Source organism: Thamnophis sirtalis, unplaced genomic scaffold, assembly GCF_051295495.1.
Source record: "Thamnophis sirtalis isolate CommonGarterSnake01/CBP01778 unplaced genomic scaffold, rThaSir2_p1.2 scaffold_3, whole genome shotgun sequence".
NCBI classification, from domain to species: domain Eukaryota; kingdom Metazoa; phylum Chordata; class Lepidosauria; order Squamata; family Natricidae; genus Thamnophis; species Thamnophis sirtalis.
The window spans coordinates 6513548-6537282 of record NW_028261383.1 but is presented as its reverse complement, the minus strand read 5'-3'; the positions used below and the strand labels follow the sequence as shown (position 1 = coordinate 6537282).

Here is a 23735-nt window from a genome sequence, read left to right as displayed (position 1 = left end):
TTAGCCAATTATAATAACAACAAGGAAACGTCAATGGACATTGTTTAACAATATATACATGCTATGGTATTGGGAAAAGTAACTTGGATATAAATTCTAAACAGTGAGTTGGGGAAAAAAGGGGGGGAAGGTTTGGAAACTTTATTAATTGACTTTTACTTAAAAGATGTCATAAAGGTGTAATGTTATTGGAGGATTTTTTGAAATAGCTAATAGCAATAGCAATAGCAGTTAGACTTATATACCGCTTCATAGGGCTTTCAGCCCTCTATAAGTGGTTTCCAGAGTCAGCATATTGCCCCCAACAATCCGGGTCCTCATTTTACCCACCTCGGAAGGATGGAAGGCTGAGTCAACCCTGAGCCGGTGAGATTTGAACAGCCGAACTGCAGAACTGCAGTCAGCTGAAGTAGCCGGCAGTGCTGCATTTAACCACTGCGCCACCTGTGCCATTATGTGGTTGTGTCTTTAAGTATGAATGATTTGAGGTAAAAACATGTTCAAATAATTGTAGTCAAATGAGAATTGTGATATATTGAAAGTAAGATATACAAAGATTTTTGATTTAAAATGTATAATCTAATGTGAACTATAAGTAATGACTGTGGAAGAAATGCATGAAAGTTATCTGTAACCAATCGGCACGTTTTCTACAAGATGTAATGAATGATGATTCTTGTGTTTTTGTTCAATTAAAATAAAAAAAAAACTTTTTTAAAAAGAAAGAAAATAGCTTGACCCCTTCCTCTATGTGGCAGCCCCTCAAATATTGGAAGACTGCTATCATGTCTCCCCTGGTTCTTCTATTCACTAGACTATCCATGCCCAGTTCCTGCAACTGTTCTTCATTGTTTTAGCCTCCAGTCCCCTAATCATCTTCATTACTCTTCTCTGCACTTGCATTGTCAACATCAACAGATTGTAAGTTTTTCTTGAATCCCAGGCTTGGTTGAACCTTGCTGCGTGATACAATCTTCCCAGTCCCATGTGGTGAGATGGGTAGAGGGCTAATCCTACTATGTCCTGAGAGTGAAGGCCTTTTGTTTTGTAGATAAGCTGGCCCAGCGTTTTGTCTTGCAGATAGGTTGGCACCAAAATATCTGCTGGAGGGCAGGGAACTGAGGCTCTGAGTTTAGAAACATGTATCTCCTTTAGGGAAAATATAATAGTCTGCCTTTTAAAAAATATTTCCTAGAATATTTCATTCTTCTAGGAGATGGGTGGGCGCTACCTTCCTACAATACCCAACAACACTTCAGTGGTTTTCCTTGAATTCCTGCCATTGCTTTCCTTGACTTTGCCTACCTAAAATGGTTGATGTGGCTTTATGTACCTTCTCTGGTGTTGTGAAGTCATTCACATCAATATCCTCCATGGCCCTCAAGGGGTCACCAGTTTATTTTAGTGGGCTGCTGTGGCCCAGGCAAGGCCTACATGTATCACACATTGGTAAGTCTTCTGAATGAATCTATAATGGTTTTTCCTCTCCCTTACAGTCAATTGGAGAAAAGATAATACCTATTATCAAGAAAGCTAATGATGGCAAAGGACTGTCTAAATTGATGGCAAGTAGATACACCCTTAAATTGTCTCATTTCTTCTACATTTTCTATGTTATCTTTCTATGACTACAGTAACTCTCTTAAGACTCTCTTCAATCACCCACCACTCCCAGACATTCCAGCAGAAAATTATAAAATCTTGGCAATATTTGAAGGAATATTCTGGCTTCACTAAAATGGGAGGTCACACCAGTCTTTTGAAGCTATCAATTAACTAAAGAAATATATACAAGAAGAAAAAAACCTCTTTATAAGAGCTGATTCATAATATGTCTTTTGGAAAGTAAAAGTTCCCCAAATCCTTTGCTCATGAAAACATAATAAAACCTTTAAAGAACAATCTAATGTGCATGTTTTTGGTCCTGATCATCCTATATTATGATAAGAAAGGTATGTTCTTATTCTGAGGAATGAAATATAAGTAAAATTATCAATATGCAATTATTGAAGATGGCAATTGATAGCATAGTAAAAGACGTCATGTGTAAACGATTGGATTGTTGGGCTATTGGAAAATAGCCATTTCCTTTTTAGATCACTGCAGATCACTTAGATCACTGCAATCACTGTCTCTGTTAATGTTGCCTATTTCTTTTGATTATGATGGCTTGATCTACTCTGCTCAAACCATCCCATTGACATTAATACCCTCTGTGGCTCTCTTAGACCCTCTCTTGATTTGAACAAATTGTAGTGGCCCAGACCTGACACACACAAATCCTCATAGGATTCATGGTCACACCATAATTATAAAAGGTATCCTTTTGTTTCCATTTTAGAGTATATTCACTGATGATTTAGATGGAAAAATGGTAAGTAGCTTCTGTTTTCTGCCGTTGCTTTCTTTCATATTCTTCTTTGTTTGTTTGTTTGTTTGTTTGTCAAACATGTACAAGATATGAACATAAACATGAACAAAGGAAGTAAATATAGATAAATGGGGACAGTGAGACAGAGATGGTAGGCACGCTGGTGCTCTTATGCACACCCCCTTTACGGACCTCTTAAGAATGGAGTGAGGTCCACGGTAGACAGTTTGAGGTTGAAGATGTGAGGGTTAGATATGTAACAATGGAGTCAGGTAGAGCATTCCAGGCATTGACCACTTTGTTGCTAAAGTCGAATTTTCTGCAATTGAGCTTGAAGCAGTTTACCTTGAGTTTGTATTGATTGTTTGCCCGTGTGTTATTGTGGTTGAAGCTGAAGAAATCGTTGACAGGCAAGACGTTATAGCAGACAATTTTGTGTACTATGCTTAGATCGAACCGCAAGTGGCACAGCTTCAGATAGACCAAGCCCCAAAATTTCAAGCCTGGTGGCATAGCAATAGCAAGCAATAGCACTTAGACCAGTGGTTCTCAACCTGTGGGTCGGGACCCCTTTGGGGGTCGAACGACCCTTTCACAGGGGTCGCCTAAGACCATCGGAAAACACATATTTTTGAAAAAATACGGAAAACATAAAACAATTTTATGGTTGGGGGTCACCACAACATGAGGAACTGTATTAAAGGGTCACGGCATTAGGAAGGTTGAGACCCATTGACTTAGACTTATATACTGCTTCACAGTGCTTTTACAGCCCTCTCTAAGCAGTTTACAGTCACCATATTGCCCCCCCCCAACAATCTGGATCCTCATTTTACCCACCTTGGAAGGATGGAAGGCTGAGTCAACCTTGAGCCAGTGAGATTTGAACTGCTGAACTGCAGGTAGTAGTCAGCTGAAGTAGCCTGCAGTACTGCATTCTAACCACTACACCACCTAGGCATAAGAAATTCTATTGTGAGTAGAGGAGTGCAGTACTCTTTGATCTGAACAAGCATCCTGTCAACCCTGGAGCCACCTTTTAGCATCTTCAGGGTTACCACCCTGAAGTCAGGCTGGCTGAAGCTGTGGGAAAGGGAGGCGGGAGTAGAGATAGCTGAGGGGAATATGTAGGCAAAAAACATTATTTCTGGTGGGAATCCTCTCACCAGCACCTGGAGGGGCATGGGTGGGGAAAACCTGAGGGACTTCAGATTCGGGTTTTCACCAGCTGTGCCAATATGGCATGCCTAATAAATCTATACTTTGAGGAACCCTGACTTGGAGTTTTGATTTCCTATGGGCTGTTACTTGGAACTCTGACACAACTCTCTTATCATTATTCCACCTAAACCAAAAGCATCTCCAGAATCCCCAGAACATCATCACAAGTGGAAGAGCCAAAATATTCTGGCTGCTTTTAACCTTCCTTCCAACGACTGATCCCTTCAAAATAGATTGAATGGCCATATTGGGGTTAATATTCTCTCCCCCCACCAGAACTGAGCAGCAAATGGGGGGGGGGTAGATCTCAGTGAAGGAGGTCCATTTGAGGAAGATGGCAAGGTATGAGATGTGCATGTTGCTCTTTTCTGATTTGTGGTGAATTGAGTTAGGAAGGAAGGAATTTCACAATTTATTTCATTTTACTGTGGCATGTATGTTATTGTTTTTCAATTGTCAGCTTTGAACTTCAAAGGAATCTGTCCATGCTATCAAAAGGCACATTACCTTCTGGTGAATGAAAGATATGTCTTGGAATAAAAGAATGAAGCTTGCAGTGATTATATAATTATAATTAATGATGGTTATTGTGTCATTGGCCAAACTTCCCACACTTGTTTGGGGTTTGATCCAGTGGTGGGGTTCAGCTGGTTCGCGCCAGTTTGGGCAAACTGGTAGTTCTGGTGAGCATTTGGCCCCACCCCACCCCTCCACCCCAGTGCTTTCCTGTCCTATAGTTCCCTGTTTTTTAGCTCAGCTGATTTGTGCAGCACAGCAGATTGATGCGTATCAGCTGTTTTCCTCACAGGGGCTGACCTAGAAATTAGGTTTTGAAGTTTAAAAAGGTCATTTTTTGAATGCTGCATGCACACACAAAGAGCATACTCATTGAACCGGTTGTTAAACTGGTTGCATCCCACCACTAGTTCAATCCCCTCCCCTTTCAATTCACTCCTTCCACCGAATGTGCAAATCATAGCAGCCACCCCACCCACCCACAGATGGAACACGGTTCTCCTATAAAAGCTCCAGAAATGTGGAGGAAAAGACAAACACTCTCCTGGTCCCACCAGCCTGACTCAGTTGGCCTTGCAATGTTTGTCTCCTTTCCTGGGAAGTTCCTCCAGAGCATGGAGAGGTCAGGTGTGTCACTGGCATCCACCAGTCTTGCTCAACCCACTAATCACTCACAAGAGTTAAAACAGAACTGGTCCACGGCTGCACTTTTGGTGTTTACTCCATAACTTTCTTCCCCTGCTATGTTGAGGGGGGGGGGGATTAATCCTTATCAGAGACCTTGTCAGAAGGCCATTGTTTTACTTGGAGGCCATATAGGATAACTGATATAAGGCACAGGTTGCGGTTGTCTGAAAGTCAAAGTTGTGTTTGTAAAGTCACTGGTTTGGTTCATTATTTTATCTCTTCCAGGCTCTCCCTTATCATCATCCTGTCCCCGGTGGACTCCAGCCTGGGATGACTGTATATGTGCAAGGCATGGTCCCCAAACACATCAGGGGGTAAAGTTCCTTTGCAGGCTCATAGGAAGGGCAAGATGCTACCTTATTCATAGTTATAAGACTATTATGTTGTTAAGGGTGGTTTACAATACAATACAATAGCAGAGTTGGAAGGTACCTTGGAGGTCTTCTAGTCCAACCCCCTGCCTAGGCAGGAAACACTATACTGTTTCAGACAGATGGCTATCTAACATCTTCTTAAAGACTTGCAGTGTTGGGGCATTCACAACTTCTGGAGGCAAGCTGTTCCACTGATTAATTGTTCTTACTGTCAGAAAATTTATCCTCAGTTCTAAGTTGCTTCTCTCCTTGATTAGCTTCCACCCATTGCTTCTTGTTCCACCCTCAGGTGCCTTGGAGAATAGTTAGACTCCCTCTTCTTTGTTGCAACCCCTGAGATATTGGAACACTGCTATCATGTTTCCCCTAGTCCTTCTTTCTATTAAACTAGACATACCCAGTTGCTGCAACCGTTCTTCATATGTTTTAGTCTCCAGTCCCCTAATCATCTTTGTTGCTCTTCTCTGCACTCTTTCCAGAATCTCCACATCTTTTCTACATCATGGCAACCAGACTGAATGCAGTATCCCAAGTGTGGTCTTATCAAGGCATTATAAAGTAGTATTAACACTTCATGTGATCTTGATTCTATCCCTCTGTTTATGCAGCCTAGAACTGTGTTGGCTTTTCTGGCAGCTGCTGCACACTGCTGGCTCATATTTAAATGGTTGTCCACTAGGACTCCAAGATCCCTTTCACAGCTACTACTGCTGAGCAAGGTACCACCTATACTGTACCTGTGAATTTTGTTTTTGTTGCCTAAATGCAGAGCCTTACTCTTTTCACCATTGCATTTCACTTTATTAGATAGTGCCCAATGTTCAAGTTTGTCAAGATCCTTCTGTTTCTTGAGCCTATCTTCTGGAGTGTTGGCTATTCCTGCCAGCTTTGTGTCATCTGCAAATTTGATGAGTTCTCCATTTATTCCCTCATCCAAATCATTGATGAAGATGTTGACGAGTACTGGGCCTAAAACAGAGCCTTGGGGTACTCCACTGCATACATCCCTCCATGTAGATGCAGTTCCATTGAGGACTACACATTGAGTGCGGTTGGTCAGCCAGTTACGAATCCATCTGGTGGTGATGCTGTCTAACCCACATTCTTCTACTTTATCTAATAGTAGGTTATGGTCTACCTTATCAAATGCTTTACTGAAGTCCAAGTAAACTATATTGATGGCATTCCTCTGGTCCTCTAATTTTGTCACATTATCAAAGAATGCAATAAGATTAGTCTGGCATGATCTGTTTTTGACAAACCCATGTTGACTTTTGGTTATTATTTTGTTTGCTTCTAGGTGTTTGCTAATTCGTTGCTTGATTATTTTTTCCAGAATCTTTCCTGGTATTGAGGTCAGCCTGATAGGTCTGTAGTTTCCTGGATCTATTTTTTTTCCTTTTTTGAAGATGGGAACCACATCAGCTCTTTTCCAGTCCTCTGGTAGTTCCCAGGTGCTCCAGGATCTCTGAAAGATATAGTTCAGTGGTTCTGAGATCTCATCTGCCAGTTCCTCCAGAATCCTGGGGTGTAATCCATTTGGTCCTGGTGATTTGAACTCATCTAGGGTAGACAGGTGCTCACTTGCTGTTTTCTTCCCTATTTCAATTTGTGTTCCTAATCTGATTTTTGTGGTGCTGTTTTTGATAGGTTGGACTGTTTTATCCCTTTGTGTAAAGACAGATGCAAACAATGAGTTAAATAGTTCTGCTTTCTCCCTGTTGCTTGTCACCTTCTTGCCAAATTCTCCCAGCAATGGACCAATTGTTTCCTTAACCCTTTTCTTGTTTTGAACATGTTGGAAGAAGCTTTTTTTGTGAATTTTTACTTTTGTGGCAAGCCTTTCTTCATTGTGAGCCTTAGCTTTCCTCACTTCATCTTTACAGGCTCGTTTATAGAATTAAAAGTCTATGCCAAGATAAAAGCTTTTCTAGGTTCTTCAGATAGTTCCACACCCTGCTTCTTGCAACTTGAACTAAGCAATGAGGGCTAGGAACTTGATTCTTCTCTTCAAGCAAAAATGCAGGAGCAGACTTTTACTCTGAGACTGCTGCACCTTTCATTTAATTTTCCTCTTCTTTTTTCCTCTCTCTCTTCCAGTTCCTGGGTGAACTTCAATGTGGATTTTGCATGTGGCCAGCATAACGGGGTCGACATTCCCCTCCATTTCAACCCTCGTTTTAATGAGAAGAAAGTTGTGCTTAACACGTTTCAGTCTGGCAGGTGGGGACACCAAGAGGGTCATCAGATGCCCTTCCAAAAGAGCAAGCCGTTTGAGCTCATCTTCAATGTCACTGAGGCTGGATACCAGGTTGGTTGGTACATGTGACAGAGGCTTCTTTGGGACTGCAGGTGCATCTTCATTCCCCTGGAATGAAGCATGAATGTATTTAATGGCAGCTTTCCTAAGTTCATATCTTCCAGATACTTTTACGGAATGTACAAGTCATCCTTGTTTAGCACCCACTGGGACCAGGAACTTACTCATTAATTGATGATGTCGTTATGTGAAAACATGACTGTGCTTACGATCAAACTTCAGTTTTTCGCTGCTTTACTGTCCTATAATGGTTGTCAATACCAGGATTTGTTGCAAAGTTACTTTTTCATCACTGTCTTAATTGAATACAGTCACTAAATGAAGACAACATATAAGTGAAGAAAATATATTTTGGTCTAGGGGGAAAATTGAGCATTATTGAAATAAAGGCTTTTCCCTTTGTACATGTAAACATTTTGACCTCTGCTCAGCTTTGGGTGGGGTTTTTTTCCTGGCAAAAATAGGCATGTTTTTCCTGCAAACAAAATGTATGATCCCAATTGAGACTTGATCCCTTCGGATTTGCTCTCTGACAGATCCTGGTGAACAAGACGCCCTTCTGTACCTACAAGCATAGAATCCCACCACAAAGCGTGAAGGCCATCTACGTGAAGGGAGATATGGAGCTGAACTCTCTGAAAGTGAGAGAACCAACAATGAACATGGCAAGTGACCAGTACTGACAAATCGGCACTTCCTGATCCTTGATCTCTCTTTGGGAATTGATTCTGGATTTGCTCAATCCTCAAACTACCTCTATTTCTTTCTCCCCTCTAATTGCTCTTTCCTTTAATTGTTCTTGACCCCTAAGAATGACTGCCTCTCTGGGTCCACAATTGTCATGGCTTACAACTCTGCATGCTAGCAAAAATAGCCATCCTACGGTGACAATAGGACCAGCAATTGAACAGGAAACAAATTTACCCCAGGCCTGGTTCCGATGCCCCAACTGAAATATTTGTGATGCTAATTTCCTGTTGATCAGACCAACCGAGCAGGTCTCAGATGTTTGCTAGACATCTCTTTGTTTCAGTGCCGTTTGCATGGTTATTTCTTGGAAAAATTCACAGAAAATGCAAGCGGTGAGAACATTGACTTTGAATCAGACAAAATTCCCTTGGTTTGCCCCAGAGTTGGTAGGAAGATATGGATGGAATCCAAGAATGATGTCAACACATCAGCCCCACAAGATAGACCAGATCTTAGAAACCAATGTTCTATACAGTAAGTCAGGACTAATTTTATTGTAACTGCTCCAGTAACCGTGTCTTTGCAAATCTCTCTCTAAGGATTTTTTGCATGAAAGAGGGAAAAAATATGATTTATGATTTTGGTGGTTGGGTAAATTATAGCAAGAAGAGACTAATGTTGCAATCATAAAGTAAGAGGTACATTTATAATAGTTTTTTTTAATTGCTGTCAAAAAATATGGAAGCTATACCTTTTTTTCTCCTTTCCTTTCTATTTTATGTTTTTTTCCCCTTTTCTGTTACTTTTAGCTTTTTCTATGATTACTTTCTCCTCTTATTCACATTTATTGTATTAATTTATATTAACTTTATCTTCTTTTATAAAATAATGAAGCCTAAATATTTCTCTGAATCTGCTTCTTCCTTTCTTCCTTTATTTTTGATGGACTAGATGTGGCTTTTCTGAGATGCTTTTCACATAGACTTTCTTGGATTGGGTTCAGGCCCTCTTATCTGACCATTGCCTTAGTATAGCTCTTCATAATGGTATGTGTGCATGACCTTAGGAGACAGGAGGAAGAGTCATAGATTAAGCAACACTCAAATAAGAGGCAAGTGAGCCTGGAGAAGCATTGGGGAGTGGCAGACAGGGCCGGATTTAGATGAAAAGAGGCCCTAGGCTATTTCACTTATGAGGCCCTTTCACCTCCCATTTTTAAGTTTGTAAATTACATGAGAGACAATAAAATACATCATTACTGTGATATATATCAATATATATCAATATATATAGCTGGCCTCCTGACGGAGGGCAGCTCTGCTCTGCGGCAAAGGCAGCGAGGCCAGCCGCCTCCCCTGCTGTGCTCAGCTGCCCGGCTCGGCCCCCTCGTTCTCACCTGCCTGGCCGCTGGTGGTCTCCATGTCGACGGAGTGGCTACTGGGAGCGGCCGCACCTCTCGCCCGACCGCCAGTGCCGGGAACGTGGGCGGGCTCCCCAACTGCTGCGGCGCTGGAACGATCTTAACCCATACATTTTTATGTTTGTTTTTTAGTCATATGCGTAGAATTTCACCTTATTTTCCGTTCAGTGTTTTAGTGTTCACTGTTTTTAGAATAGGGTAATTTTAATTTTGCTAACAATTTGAATGTAGGCCTCTCTTGATCTTGAGGCCCTAGGCTGAAGCCTAGTTAGCCTATAGGAAAATCTGGCACTGGTGGCAGATTTATCATTAGGGACCCACCCCCCTAGTTTTGTTGGACTGCAAATGCAAGGGGGGGGAAGGGATGTACTTTCATGTAACCTTGGGATAAAGTTAAAACTACTTTCAAAGAGCATTCAGAGGCTACAGCTGGTCCAGAGTGTGGTGGCACAGGCAGTTCTTGGGGCCCAAAGAATGACCCATGTAAAACTACTATTCTGCAAGTTACACTGGCTGCTGATTTGCTTCCGGGTGCAATTCAAAGTGTCGATAATCACCTATAAAGCCCTTAATGGAACATGTCCAGGCTACTTGAGAAACTGTCTCATCTCACTGCAATTGACCAGCCCCATCTATGCTGGCAGTGGAGGCATGCTGCAAGCCCCATTGGTTCAAGTAATTTGCTGGTGGGGTCCAGGAGAAGGACCTTCTTGGCCATTGCACCTGCCCTCTGGAAAATCCTGTCCCCTGGAGTAAGGTCAGCTCCAACCCCCCTGATCTTCTAAAGGAGTCTAAACCCTGGCTCTGCCAATTAGCTTGGAGCTCCAATGGGGGAGCTTCACAATAGAGGTGGTTGATAAATTAACAACAGATTCCCCCCTCTTGCTCCTACACTTCCCATTTTTAATTGGGCCATAGTGTTTGGCTTTTGGTATTAACCTATTTATGCCTTTTAACCTATACAGTTTTTACCTTTTATGATTATAGGCCACCCAAAGTTACCCTAAGTAAGATGGGCAGCCAATACATTTTACAAACAAACAAACAAAAGATAATACTTTGGGGAGTGATTCTTGTATGGACTACTTTGCAGAGCTGACTTCCTCTTTTCTTGCTTCATGGCAGTCCCTCTCTCCATGGGACACATTTGTGGGGGAAGTCAATGAAAGGATAGTAATCTGTCTATGTAGGCAAAGATTCCCCACCCACCAGCCACACTTTTTAACTACTCATACCATCCATACAAATGCAAAATGTGGCTTGGAGTTAGAGTTGCTGCCATCCAATGGATGCTTATAAGATGTCCTACTTGGTCTGACACAGAGGGCAAATGGAAAGGCTGATGTAAGGCACAGGTTGTGGTTGTCCTGTTTGAAAGTCAACATTGTGTTTGTAAAGTCACTGGTTTGGTTCATCATTTTCTGTCTTCCAGACTCTCCCTTACCACCATCCTGTCCCCGGTGGACTCCGTCCTGGGATGTTTGTATATGTACAAGGCACAGTGCCCAAAGACTGCAAGAGGTAAAGTTCCTTTGCAGGCTCACAGAGAGGACACAATACTACCTTATTCAAAATAATAGTAATAATAAGACAATTACGTTGTTAATGGTGGTTTATATAATTCAAATTCTATGCCAAGATTAAATCTTTTCTAGGTTTATGGTTTTATGGTTTTATGGTTTTATTTGTATTTGTAGGCCGCCCTTTTCCCTGAGGGGACTCAGGGCGGCTCACAGAAAACCAAGGGAGGGGGGAATACGACATTGAGATTACAACACATAATAAAATAGCAAACAACATGCATACTACATTCGGGCGGGGTAACAGTCCTTATCCCCAGGCCTGACGGGCGAGCCAGTTCTTCAAGGCTATGCGGAAGGCCTGGACGGTGGAGAGAGTACGGATCTCTACGGGGAGCTCGTTCCAAAGGGTCGGGGCCACTGCTGAGAAGGCCCTCCTCCTTGTGGTTGCCAGCCGACACTGGCTGGCCGATGGAATACGGAGGAGGCCTAATCTATGAGATCTTATAGGTCGTAGGGAGGTAATTGGCAGAAGGCGGTCTCTCAAGTATCCTAGGTTCTTCAAATAGATCCACAACCTGCTTCTTGTAACTCCAACTAAGCTATGAGGGCTAGGAACTTGATTCTTCTCTTCAATCCAAAAACACAGGAACCTACAGATTCTAGCTTCAAGGCAAAGAAAAAAATGGGAGGAGCAGAATGGTGCTCAGAATTCTGCACCTTTCATTTAATTTTCCTCTTCTTTTTTCCTCTCTCTCTTCCAGTTCCTTCAATGTGGATTTTGCATGTGGCCAGCATAATGGGGTCAACATTCCCCTCCATTTCAACCCTCGTTTTAATGTGAATAAAGTTGCACTTAACACGTTTCGGTCTGGCAGGTGGGGACGTGAAGAGGGTCATCAGATGCCCTTCCAAAAGGGCGAGCATTTTGAGCTCATCTTCAATGTCACTGAGGCTGGATACCAGGTTGGTACATGTGACAGGCTTCTTTGGAACAGGTGCATATTCATTCCTTCCCCGCCCCTGCCCCCCCCCCCCAAATTCACCATTTCTCTGGAATGAACCATAAAGGTATTTAATACCAATTTTCCCAATTTCATATCTTCCACATGGGTTTAAGTGATGTACAGGTAATCCTCATTTAGCAAACATTGGCACCAGCAACCTACTCATTAAGTGACGAAGTCGTTAAGTGAAAACGTGCCTGTGTTTATGATTGCGCTTCAGTTTTTTCTTTGCTTTGCTTTGCTGTCCTATAAAGGTTAGAAATGACAGGATTTTGTCAGAGAATTCATGAGCAGCAGAGACATGGTAACAAGGTCAGCCAATGTATAGGCATAGCAACTAAGTCAGCCAATGAGGGCTGTTTGGGAGCTGAGACCTGGGCATGGCTTAGTCAAACTGTTTTGTACTAACCTGCAAGTCTGTGCTGAGAACTAAACTGGTCTGCTAAACTGAAGAACTACTCTTGGTATTGTATATATGTCTCATGTGTTATATTATATATAAAGAGAAGTTAATGAATCCTGCTGAATAAGTTATGTGTGTGTGCTTCTGGTTTTTATTTCTGCAACAAACTCTGACAAATTTGTTGCAAAGTTATTATTTCATCACTGCCCTAATTGAAAACAGTCACTAAATGAGGAGAACCTATAATTGAAGGGAAAACATTTTGGTCCAGGCGGGAAAATTAGGTATTGTTGAAATAAAGACTTCTCCCTCTGTTCATATACACATTTTGATCACTGCTTTGTGGTGGGTTGTTTTCCTGGCAAAAATAAACAGGTTTTTCCTGCAAAAAAATGTATGGTCCCAATTGAGACTTGATCCCTTCGGGTTTGCTCTCTGACAGATCCTGGTGAACAAGAAGCCCTTTTGTACCTACAAGCATAAAATTCCACCACAAAGCGTGAAGGCCATCCATGTGAGGGGAGATCTGGAGCTGAACTCTCTGAATGTGACAGAACCAACAGTGCAGAACATGGTAAGTGATCAGTATTGACAAATCGGCACCTCCTGATCCTTGATCTCTCTTTGGGAATTGATTCTGGATTTGTTCAATCCCCAAACTGCCATTCTCTCATTCTCACCTCTAATTGCTCTTCTTGCACATCTTTCTTGACCCCTAACAATGGCCTCCCCCTCCCAGATCCTCAATTGATACGGCTTACAACTCTGCATTCTAGCAAAAATAACCATCCTAGGATGAACACTAAGACCAGCAAATTAACAGGGAGTAAATTTACCCCAGGCCGACATCCTACTTTCCCCCTTGTAGATTCCACAAATCAGAATTTCTCAACCTGGCAGTTTTAAGATATGTGGCCTCAACTCCCTGAACAGCCTAGCAGAGACCTGTACATTTTTGTTAACAAACACACAGAACCAGGAATTGTGCCTGAACAAGGCAACCTGCCTCTTCAATCAGAAGATTACAAGTCTGTCACATGTGCTTTCTCCACTGAAAAGCCAGACTCTGAGACATGGAATGGTAACCTTCTGTGAAACCCCTAGATAAAAAGTTGGGCCAAGGCCGTGGTGGAATTTTTGCATTGGTGTAAATTACCTTTCTACGTTTTTTCACAACAAAGGTGATAATTCCCAATTGTGTCTTAAGAGTGGAGTTCTGTTGGTTGTCCTGATGTAGGCTTCAGGCACATCACAAACCTGGATGCAGAAAGAGAGAGTGGCTCCATGGGGAATATAGTCTGAGCCTTCTTTGATCCTGCACCCAGTTCTGTCACTTCTGTCAGAGTTCTGTCACAGGTATATTATATGTGGTATCTTTCTCAATAGTAGTAACTGTGAGAGAGATCTTGGAGTCCTAGTGGACAACCATTTAAATACGAGCCAGCAGTGTGCAGCAGCTGCCAAAGAAGCCAACACAGTTCTAGACTGCATAAACAGAGGGATAGAATCAAGATCATATGAAGTGATAATACCACTTTATAAGGCCTTCATAAGACCACACTTGGAATACTGCATCCAGTTTTGTTGCCATGATGTAAAAAAGATGTTGAGACTCTAGAAAGAGTGCAGAGAAGAGCAATAAAGATGATTAGAGAACTGGAGGCCGAAACATATGAAGAACAGTTGCAGGAAGTAGTTTAACAACCAGTTCGGTGATTGTGTGCTTCACAGTTTTAATAAAACATACCTTCCATGTTGCTTCTGGGGAGTAACACAGCTGAGGTAGGGCAATCTGCTCTACTGCATGAGTCAGCTGAGAGGATATAGTTAAGTAAAGCATAGGCAGGCAGGCCCAACTGATCATCGGAGTGAACCAGTTTTCTCCCAGTTGATCATCGGAGCTACCAGTTCACCTGAACTGATCCAAACTGGCTGAATCCCACCACTGTTTAAATCCATCTCCTTAACTAGAGTTCCCCAAACTCTTCAACTCTTCAATCCCTTCATAATACTTGGTATTCAATTGAATGCTCCAACACTGGAAGTTTTTAATAAGATGTTGGATAACCATTTGTCTGAAGTGGTATAGGGTTTCCTGTCTAAGGGTGGGGGGAGTTGGATTAGAAGACCTCCAAGGTCTCTTCCAACTCACATCTGAATGGGCTGTCAAGAGCCAAGGTGGCGCAGTGGTTAAATGCAGCACTGCAGGCTACTGCTAGATCAGCAGGTCAGCGGTTCAAATCTCACCGGCTCAGGGTTGACTCAGCCTTCCATCCTTCCGAGGTGGGTAAAATGAGGACCCAGATTGTTGGGGGCAATATGCTGACTCTCTGTAAACCGCTTAGAGAGGCCTGAAAAGCCTATGAAGCGGTATATAAGTCTACTGCTATTGCTATTACTGCTATTGCTGTTGAGACAGATGGCACTTGATAAAAAAAAAAAAAACATCTGAAGCATTACTGGATTCTTCCGCACTCACCCTTGAGAAGTAAAGACCAGAAGGAGATAGTTGAATGTCCATCTTCCCTGATGGCTCCACAGAGGCTGGTTTAACATTTCAACTATGGATTCCTCAGGAAGAGCAAGGAATGGGGCCATGGGCTTGATTGCTTGCATTTTTTCAAGGAAACGTTGGTGTATCTGCCAAACAAATTCAGGGGCATGGACATAACTGGCATTCTCCCAAATGCATTCAGGTACTGGCGATTATGTCTTGGTGTGATTGTGTTGCCCTCTATACCTAGTGCATGGGTAGGTATGTGTTGAAAATTTAAAAAGTTGCAAAATGCTTGCATCTACTGGGGCCATCCCATCTGCCCACAGATGCTCCAGAAGTGCAGAGGAAAAGACAAGCACCCTCTTGGTCCCACCAGCCTGACTCAGTTGGCACTTATAATGTTTCTTCTTTCTTTAGAGGTTCCTCCAGTGCAGTGAGCGATTGGGCATCCAGCCAGTCTTGCTCAATCCACTGAGCAACTGAAAGAGCTAAAGCAGAACCTCTCCATGGCTGCACTTCTGGTGCTTCCTCTGTGCCTTCCTTTCCCTGCCATGTTGGAGGATTAATTCTTATCAGAGCCCCCCTCAGGAGGTCTTGTTTGACTTGGAAACCACATGGAAAAGCTGGTACAAGGCACAGATTGTGGTTGGACAGATGAAAAGTCCAAGTTGTGTTTTGCTGTAAGGTCATTGGTTTAGTTCATCATTTCCTGTCTTCCAGGCACTTCCTTATAATCAACCTGTCTCTGGTGGTCTCCGACCTGGGATGTCTGTATACGTGCAAGGTGCAGTACTCAGACATCCAAAAAGGTAACATTCGTTTGCAGTCTCATAGGAAGGGCAAAATCTACCTGTCTCAAAATAATAGAGATAAGATCATTATGTTCTAAAGGTAAATTATACAGCTCAAATTGTCTGACAAGATTAAAGCCCTTCTTAATTGTTTGCATAGTTCTACATCCTGCTTCTTAAACCTCCAACTAAGTCATGAGGGCTTGGAACCTGATTCTTCGGCTAAACCAACAAAGAGCATCATATGTATTCTAGCTTTAGGGCAAAGGAAAGGGAGGAGGCAGAACTCTATTCTGAGCGTCCTGCACCTACCAATTAATTTTTCCACTTGTTTTTCTCTCTGTCTCTTCCAGATTTGAGGTGAACTTTGCCTGTGGCCAACATGATGGGGCCAACATTGCCTTCCAGTTCAAGGTTTACTTTAATTGGCAGAAAATTGTGCTCAACACATTTCAGGTTGGCAGGTGGGGACATGAAGAGCATCATGAGATCCCCTTCAAAAATGGTGAGGATTTTGAGGTCATCTTCATTGTCAATGAGGCCAAATACAAGGTTGGTACAAGAACAGAAGCTACTTTGGGACTTCAAGTGGCCCCTCATTCCCTCTGCCCCAAGAATTCACTGTTTGTCTGGAATGAACCATTTTAACACTGACTTTCCTAACTTCTTACATATATTATTTTAAGTGATGCACAAGTTGTCCTCATTTAGCAACAATCGGGACTAATGATTTAGTCATTAAGTGTTGAGGTTTATGAGTCCTATGTTTATGATTGGACTTCAGCTTTTCTTTGCTTTACAGTCCTGTGAAACTTTTAAATGCCAGGATTGGTTGTAAACCTACTATTTTAATATTGTCGAAATGCATACAGTCGCTAAATGAGGACATCTCCCTGCTCTTGAAAAGAAAACATTATGGTCCAAGAGGAAAATGAGTATCAAAATAAAGGCATCCCCCTTTTTGACATGAACACATGTTTACTTTTTGGACGCCTTTCTGGACCATCTGCTCAGCTTTGGTGTGGGATGTATTAATGGCAAGAATTAAAAAAAAATCCTGCAAAGAAATTGTATCATCCCAATTGAGATTTGATCCCTTCGGCTTTTTGCTCTCACAGATCCTGGTGAACAAGAAGCCCTTCTGCATCTACATGCACAGAATCCCACCACAAAATGTGCAGGTTATTAATATTAAGGGAGACATGGAGCTACAATCTCTGAAAGTGACAGAAAGATCAACGAAGGAGAACATGGTAAGCATTATCAATATTGACAAGTTGGTACCTCCTGATGAGTGGTGGGTTTCAAAAGTTTTTAGAACCTATTCTGTAGGTGTGGTCTGTTTTGTGGGGGCTGGCTCGGCGGTCATGTGACAAGGTGGGCATGGTCAACTTGGAAAATGTGATGAAACTCACTTAACAACACTCTTGCTTAGCAACCAAAATTTTGGGCTCAATTGTGGTCATAAGTTCTTTCTTTCTTTCTTTTCTTTTTTCTTTCTTTCTTTCTTTCATTTATCTCTCTCTCTCCCACTTTCTTTTCTTTTTTTCTTTTTTTCTTTTTTTCTTTTTTCTTTTTTTCTTTTTTTCTTTTTTTCTTTTTTTCTTTTTTCTTTTTTCTTTTTTTCTTTTTTCTTTCTCTTTCTCTCTTTCTCTTTCTGTCTCTCTCTCTGTGTCTGTCTGTCTGTCTGTCTGTCTGTCTCCCTCTGTGTGGATCTGTCTCTCTCCCCCTCCTTCTGTCTCTATCTTTGTCATTCTCTCTCTGTGTCTGTCTCTCTGTCTCTCTGTATCTCGCTGTCTCTCTCTCCTCCCTCCCCCATCTGTCACTCTGTGTGTGTGTGTCTGTCTGTCTCTCCCGCACTCTGTGTGTGCCTCTCGCTGTCTCTTTCCCTATCTATCTATCTATCTATCTATCTATCTATCTATCTATCTATCTATCATCTATCTATCTATCTATCTATCTATCTATCTATCTATCTATCTATCTATCTATCTATCTATCTATCTATCTATCTCTTTCCCCTCCCTTCCTCTCTCTCTGTCACTCTGTGTGTATATGTCTCTGTGTGTGTGTGTCTGTCTGTCTGTCTCTCACTCACTCACTCACTCACTCATGTAATCACTCACTCTGTGTGTGTGTGTGTGTGTGTGTGTGTGTGTCTGTCTGTCTGTCTCTCTCTCTCTCTCTCTCCCTCCCTCCCAACCCGCAGATGGGCTCCGGACCAGCGGAGTCTCTTTCTTATTTTTAACCAGGTGATCTTTCCTAAGACATAAAAAAGAACCTTAATTGCAGGCTCAACAAAAGAAGCTGGAAAGAGATACTGAAGCCAGGAAGCTGAAACCTGAGACTGGAGAAAAACCATTTCTATCCCCTTACCAACCCATCCAGGAAGACGAGTAACACGAGGGGGATCCCTCCCCCTGCGGATGGGTTCCAGACCAGCAGAGTCTCATCCTTCTTTTTAACCAGGCAGTTATCTTCTTTTTAGACCTGCAAACTTTTTAACTAGGAGATCTTTAACCAGGCGAACTTCAGCTGCTGCACAAGCACATGGGCACGCACTGCCCTTTTCTCTCTGATAGCCGCCTGGTTAAAAAATAGGAGGAGGCTCCGCTGGTCCAGAGCCCATCTGTGGGGGAAGGGATCTCCCTCGCATTCCTTGTCTTCCCGGATGGGCTCTGGACCAGCGGAGAAAAAGCGACAGCCTGGAAACCCAAGCCCCATTAGCCCCCAAAGCCTTTTCTGGATGTCTATTGCAGTTGCGAGGAGCCGAGGAGAGTGCAGAGAAGGTTCTCAGTGCTTTGGGAAGTCACAAAAGCAGCTGGGAGAGGCGAGTGGCTTGGTTTAGCCTCCCTGGACGTCGCAGCAGCAGCTCCAAGTGCGCCAATCTCGGCATTTTTCACATTGGGGCATGCTGCAAGAGGGAGTGAATGATGACCTTTTCCAGCTGGCGCAGAGGATTTCCACGGACTTGCTTTACTGAACAGGGGTGACAGGCCCGCACTTCCACAACCAGAAATCCGGAAAAGGTCTTCACTCACTCCCTCTTGCAGCATGCCCTGATGCGAAAAATGCTGAGATCGGTGTGCTTGAGGCTGCTGCTGTGACATCCAGGGAGTCTAAACCAAGCCGCATGCCTTTCCCTGCTGCTTTCACAGCTTCCCAGAGTGCAAAGAACCTTCACGCTCTTCTCCGTGCTCTCCTCAGCTCCTCGCGACTGCAATAGATATCCAGAAGCGGCGGGGGCTATATTCTCAGAAAAGCAACTCCGGGAAGGTCCTTTGGTGGTGGCAGGCATCCTAGAACCTGCCTGCTAGCAAAGGACCTTCCCAAAGTTGCTTTTCTAAGCAATGGGGAGACAGAAGGGACAAAATACCATCCGTTTTCCCCGTGCTCAGAAAAGCAACTTCGAGAAGGTCCTTTGCTAGCAGGCAGGTTCTAGGATGCATGCCACCACCAAAGGACCTTCTCAAAGTTGCTTTTCTGAGCACGGGGAAAATGGACGGTATTTTGTCCCTTCTGTCTCCCCGTTGCTCAGAAAAGCAACTCCGGGAGGGTCCTTTGGTGGCAGCAGGCATCCTAGAACCTGCCTGCTAGTAAAGGACCTTCCCAAAGTTGCTTTTCTAAGCAATGGGGAGACAGAAGGGACAAAATACCATCCGTTTTCCCCGTGCTCAGAAAAGCAACTTCGAGAAGGTCCTTTGCTAGCAGGCAGGTTCTAGGATGCATGCCACCACCAAAGGACCTTCTCAAAGTTGCTTTTCTGAGCACGGGGAAAATGGACGGTATTTTGTCCCTTCTGTCTCCCCGTTGCTCAGAAAAGCAACTCCGGGAGGGTCCTTTGGTGGCAGCAGGCATCCTAAAACCTGCCTGCTAGTAAAGGACCTTTCTGAAGTTGCTTTTCTGAGCAATGGGGAGACAGAAAGGACAAAATACCGGCCGGACAGGATGGGTATACAGGGCCAGGGGTGGGGCTGGCTTACTTCCGGGTCTGGTGAGCTAGCAGCCTCTTGAGAGGGTGGGGCATTGAGTGTAACCTGGATTCTTTATTTCAGCTGGTGCCCTACACAGGAGACATTTCTGGAGGTTTGGGAGCGAACAGGAACATCACAGTGCGAGGATCTATTCCGAAGAACGCTAAAAGGTCTTGGGTCTGTTTTTTTTTTTTCATGCATTACTAGATTCAGGCAGAGGAATGGAATTGTAACCATTGGGCATCTCTGCCTTTCTACAGTCCAGGCCAGAGGTCCCAACCTGCCAATGCCTCCCAGGCATCACATATTTCAGCCAAACGTTCCCCCAGCTCACAAGTTAAACACCAGGGCTCCAGTTTATCTTTGGCACAGCAAAATGCCAGTCTTAGGGCCTTTCATAGTTTATCTCCTTTATATGACTTTCCCATCTTTTGTGCACATTCACAAGGAAAGCCCAGAGGGAAAGGGGAAGGGGAAGCTGTGTTACTCCCCAGAAGCAACGTTGAAGGTACGTTTTGTTAAAACTGTGAAGCACGCAAGCACCAAACCAGGTGTTAAACCCTATACATTTAAGAGGAATTGTTGTCCAATGTCTTCTTAAAACTTCCAGTATTGGAGCATTCAAACTTCTGAAGGCAAGTTGCCTCACTAGTTAATTGTCCTCACGGTTAAGAAATTCCTCCTTAGTTCGAGGTTGCTTCTCTCCTTGATTAGTTTCCACCCATTGCTTCTTGTCCTGCCTTCAGTTGCTTCGATGATCTCTGGCGGGCCCGGGACAGGGGCTGCTCCTCTGTCCTGGTCGTATTAGACCACTCAGCAGCTTTCGATACCATCGACCATGGTATCCTACTGTGACGACTCGAGGGGTTGGGAGTGGGGGGCACCGTTTTATGGTGGTTCTCCTCCTACCTGTCAGATCAGTCGCAGTTTGTGTTGACTGGAGGGCAGGGATCGACCCTGAGGCGTGTCACTTGTGGGGTGCCCTAGGGGTTGGTTCTCTCTCCCCTCCTGTTCAACATATATATGAAACCACTGGGTGAGATCATTCGTGGTTTGGGGGTACGGTATCATCAATATGCTAATGATACCCAACTTTTCATCTCTACCCCAAACCACCCAAACGATGCCCTCGACGTGATGTCCTGATGCCTGGAGGCTGTGCGGATCTGGATGGGGAGGAACAGGCTCAAGCTCAATCCCTCCAAGACGGAGTGGCTGTGGTTTCCGTCATCCCAATTTGTGCATCTTGTTCCATCTTTGATGAAAGGGGGAGAAATTTTAGCCCCCTCAGAGAGGGCCGCAATCTGGGCGTCCTCCTGGATACGCGGCTTAGTTTAGAAGAACACCTGACGGCCCTGACCAGGGGGGCCTTTTACCAGGTTACCTGGTACATCAGTTGCGCCCCTTCCTGGATTGGGATGCTCTGTGCACAGTCACTCATGCCCTCGTCTTTTCTCGCCTGGACTACTGTAACGCTCTCTACATGGGGCTGCCCTTGAAGAGCACCCGGAAGCTTCAACTGGTCCAGAATGCGGCTGCACGGGTTATCATGGGGGACCTAGGTGCTCCCATGTTACACCCCTTTTAAGCAGCCTGCACTTGTTGCCGGTTGTTTTCCGGGTGCGATTCAAGGTACTAATTATGACCTTTAAAGCGCTCCATGGCTTAGGCCCAGGGTACCTGCGAGACGACCTACTGCCACCGGTAGCCTCCCATCGTCCAGTGCGATCCCACAGAGTTGGCCTCCTCAGGGTGCCGTCGGCCAGACAGTGTTGGCTAGCGACCCCCAGGGGGAGAGCCTTCTCTGTGGGAGCGCCTTCCCTCTGGAATGAGCTGCCCCTGGAGCTTCGTATAATCCCTGACCTCTGGTCCTTCCGACACGCCCTAAAAAGTTGGCTTTTCCAGCAAGCCAGCCTGGCCTGAAGAAAACAAAATAAATTATTGATCACTGTTAATTTTAATTTTTTTTTAAAAAAATGTCATTGTCAATTTTAATTGGGTTTGGGATATTCTATTTAATTTTTTTTAACTTTTGTATTATGTGTTTCTTTTGGTGTTGTACGCCGCCCTGAGTCCTTGGGAGAAGGGCGGCATATAAATCTAATAAACCTAAACCTAAACCTAAAAATGGGCCTACCAGAAGTTCCAGAATTCCAGAAACAAGCCCATTTCTGGCCTCTGGAGGGCCTCCAGAGCTTGGGGGAAGCCGTTTTCCCCCTCCTGGATGCTCAAGAAAATTTATTTATTTATTCCAAGGTTCATCTGAGACACCTGTTTTGTTCTCTCTTTCCAAGCTTTCGAATCGATTTGGTGGCTGGCCAAGATATTGCTCTCCAGATTTCTCCACGCCTGGGACAAAGATTCGTGATCCGCAACAGTTTTCTCTATGGCAGGTGGGGAGCCGAGGAAAGGGCCTTGTCCTTTAACCCTTTCCAACCTGGGAAGAACTTTGAGGTCAGTTGGCTTTGATTAAGCAAGGTGGGACATCAGCAGGGAGGCAATCAAAAAAGTTAATATGTCAGTCATAGTGATACAAATGATATCTGCCCCTCATGTTTTAACTGTCTCATGTAGACATCCCTGGGTTCCAGCAAAGAGTTTGGCTGGTTGGCCAATGAGAAAGTAGGGAGGCAATGAGGGTGTAGAAAAGGTCCAGCTGATGCCTTCCAGAGGTGTAAGGCTTCATCTCCCATAATTCCCAGTTAGCACAGGAGAAGAGAATCCATCTGCCTTCTGAAAAAGGATCTTTGGGTCATTCAGAATCCCATTTTTACCTCTCTCCTGGAAAATTGTCCTTTTATTGTCCTTGAGGCTTTGGTGGGGGGAGGAGAAAATGATGTGGCAGTTGTGACAATGAAGCTCCATATCTTATGTATTGGTGGTACTTTTTGGGTTTGATGCAAGTTGTGAATGGTGTGGACTGCAGACCCCTTACCAGAGGACAAAAGGTAATCCAGATGTACTGATTTTCCACACTAACATCCTTCCTCTCTTCCCAGCTCTTGATCCACTGTGACAACCAGAAGTTCAAGGTTTATGCCAATGGTCAACCCTTCTTCAACTATACCCATCATTATTTCCCTATAGAAGACATTGACACTCTAGAGATCAATGGAGATGTGACTCTGTCCTACATCAAGTACTAAACAATTGGGCAGGGGGAACAGATCAGTAACATCACAGACCCATCCCCTTCTTTCTCTCTCAGTCTGCCAATATACTTAGAATCTTGCTGATGTCAAGTGGTCTACAAGCTCCAGTCATTCATTCAGTCAATCAGTCAATCAATCAAACAATCAATCAATCAGAAATTCAAGTGTAGTGAAGAATATTAAGCAGCATTTTTCAATAAAGCATCTTGATCAAGTAATGCAACAGGCTTACTTTTCTGTCTTCTGAATTTGATTTGTGGATGATAGCAAACACTTTTACTTTTGCACATATAAACAGATGAACGCCAGGTGATGGTAGAAACAAGGCAGAGGAGGGAGGTTCTGGCTGTGAGTGAAAGGCATCGCTTGCACAGGCAGGGTGCCCCCATTTAGAACTATCTCGAACCCCTTTCCTGCCCCAGAGATGCTTCAGATTGCATGGGGGTCCCAGCAAAGACACCAAATGGCAGAGAAGGAGGGGGTCCCCCCATGGCTTCTTTAGGGCTTCATTTCTATCCACAAAAGGTCCTGCCCTGTCAAGCTCTCAGTTCCCCCCTGAAAGGGGCCAAAGGAACCAGGGGATCCCAGACAGGTCATGTCAGAGAAAGAGACCTGAGTCTGGCCACAGAGTGACTCAGCCCAGGGTGAAGAGACATGTGGGAAGCCTAGCCATGCTTCCAAGGTCTGAGGCTGCGACCTTCGCATGAAAGTGGCATTAATAGGCAGACTTTGGAATCCCTGCCTGGCCTGCCTTACTAGGCTGACACCACATGGCCTCCCCTGACCTGAAGC

At 43.9% G+C, this 23735-nt stretch overlaps 1 protein-coding gene across 2 annotated transcripts; it reads left to right on the top strand.

Annotated features, from left to right (window-relative positions):
• The first annotated feature begins 11036 nt into the window (after window positions 1–11036).
• LOC148047076 (galectin-6-like) lies at window positions 11037–23161 on the top strand. Of its 2 annotated transcripts, none has more exons than XM_087707758.1 (9): window positions 11037–11120; window positions 11884–12085; window positions 12972–13103; window positions 15747–15835; window positions 16171–16369; window positions 16936–17070; window positions 19873–19961; window positions 22086–22245; window positions 22791–23161. In XM_087707758.1, exons 1-9 carry the CDS (start codon window positions 11077–11079, stop codon window positions 22935–22937), a joined length of 1197 nt encoding a protein of 398 aa, XP_087563884.1. In that variant the 5' UTR covers window positions 11037–11076; the 3' UTR covers window positions 22938–23161. The 2 variants fall into 2 exon arrangements, with proteins under 2 accessions (XP_087563884.1, XP_087563886.1); XM_087707760.1 differs by having other exon boundaries at window positions 19873–19968; window positions 22791–22928.
• The last annotated feature ends 574 nt before the right edge of the window (window positions 23162–23735 follow it).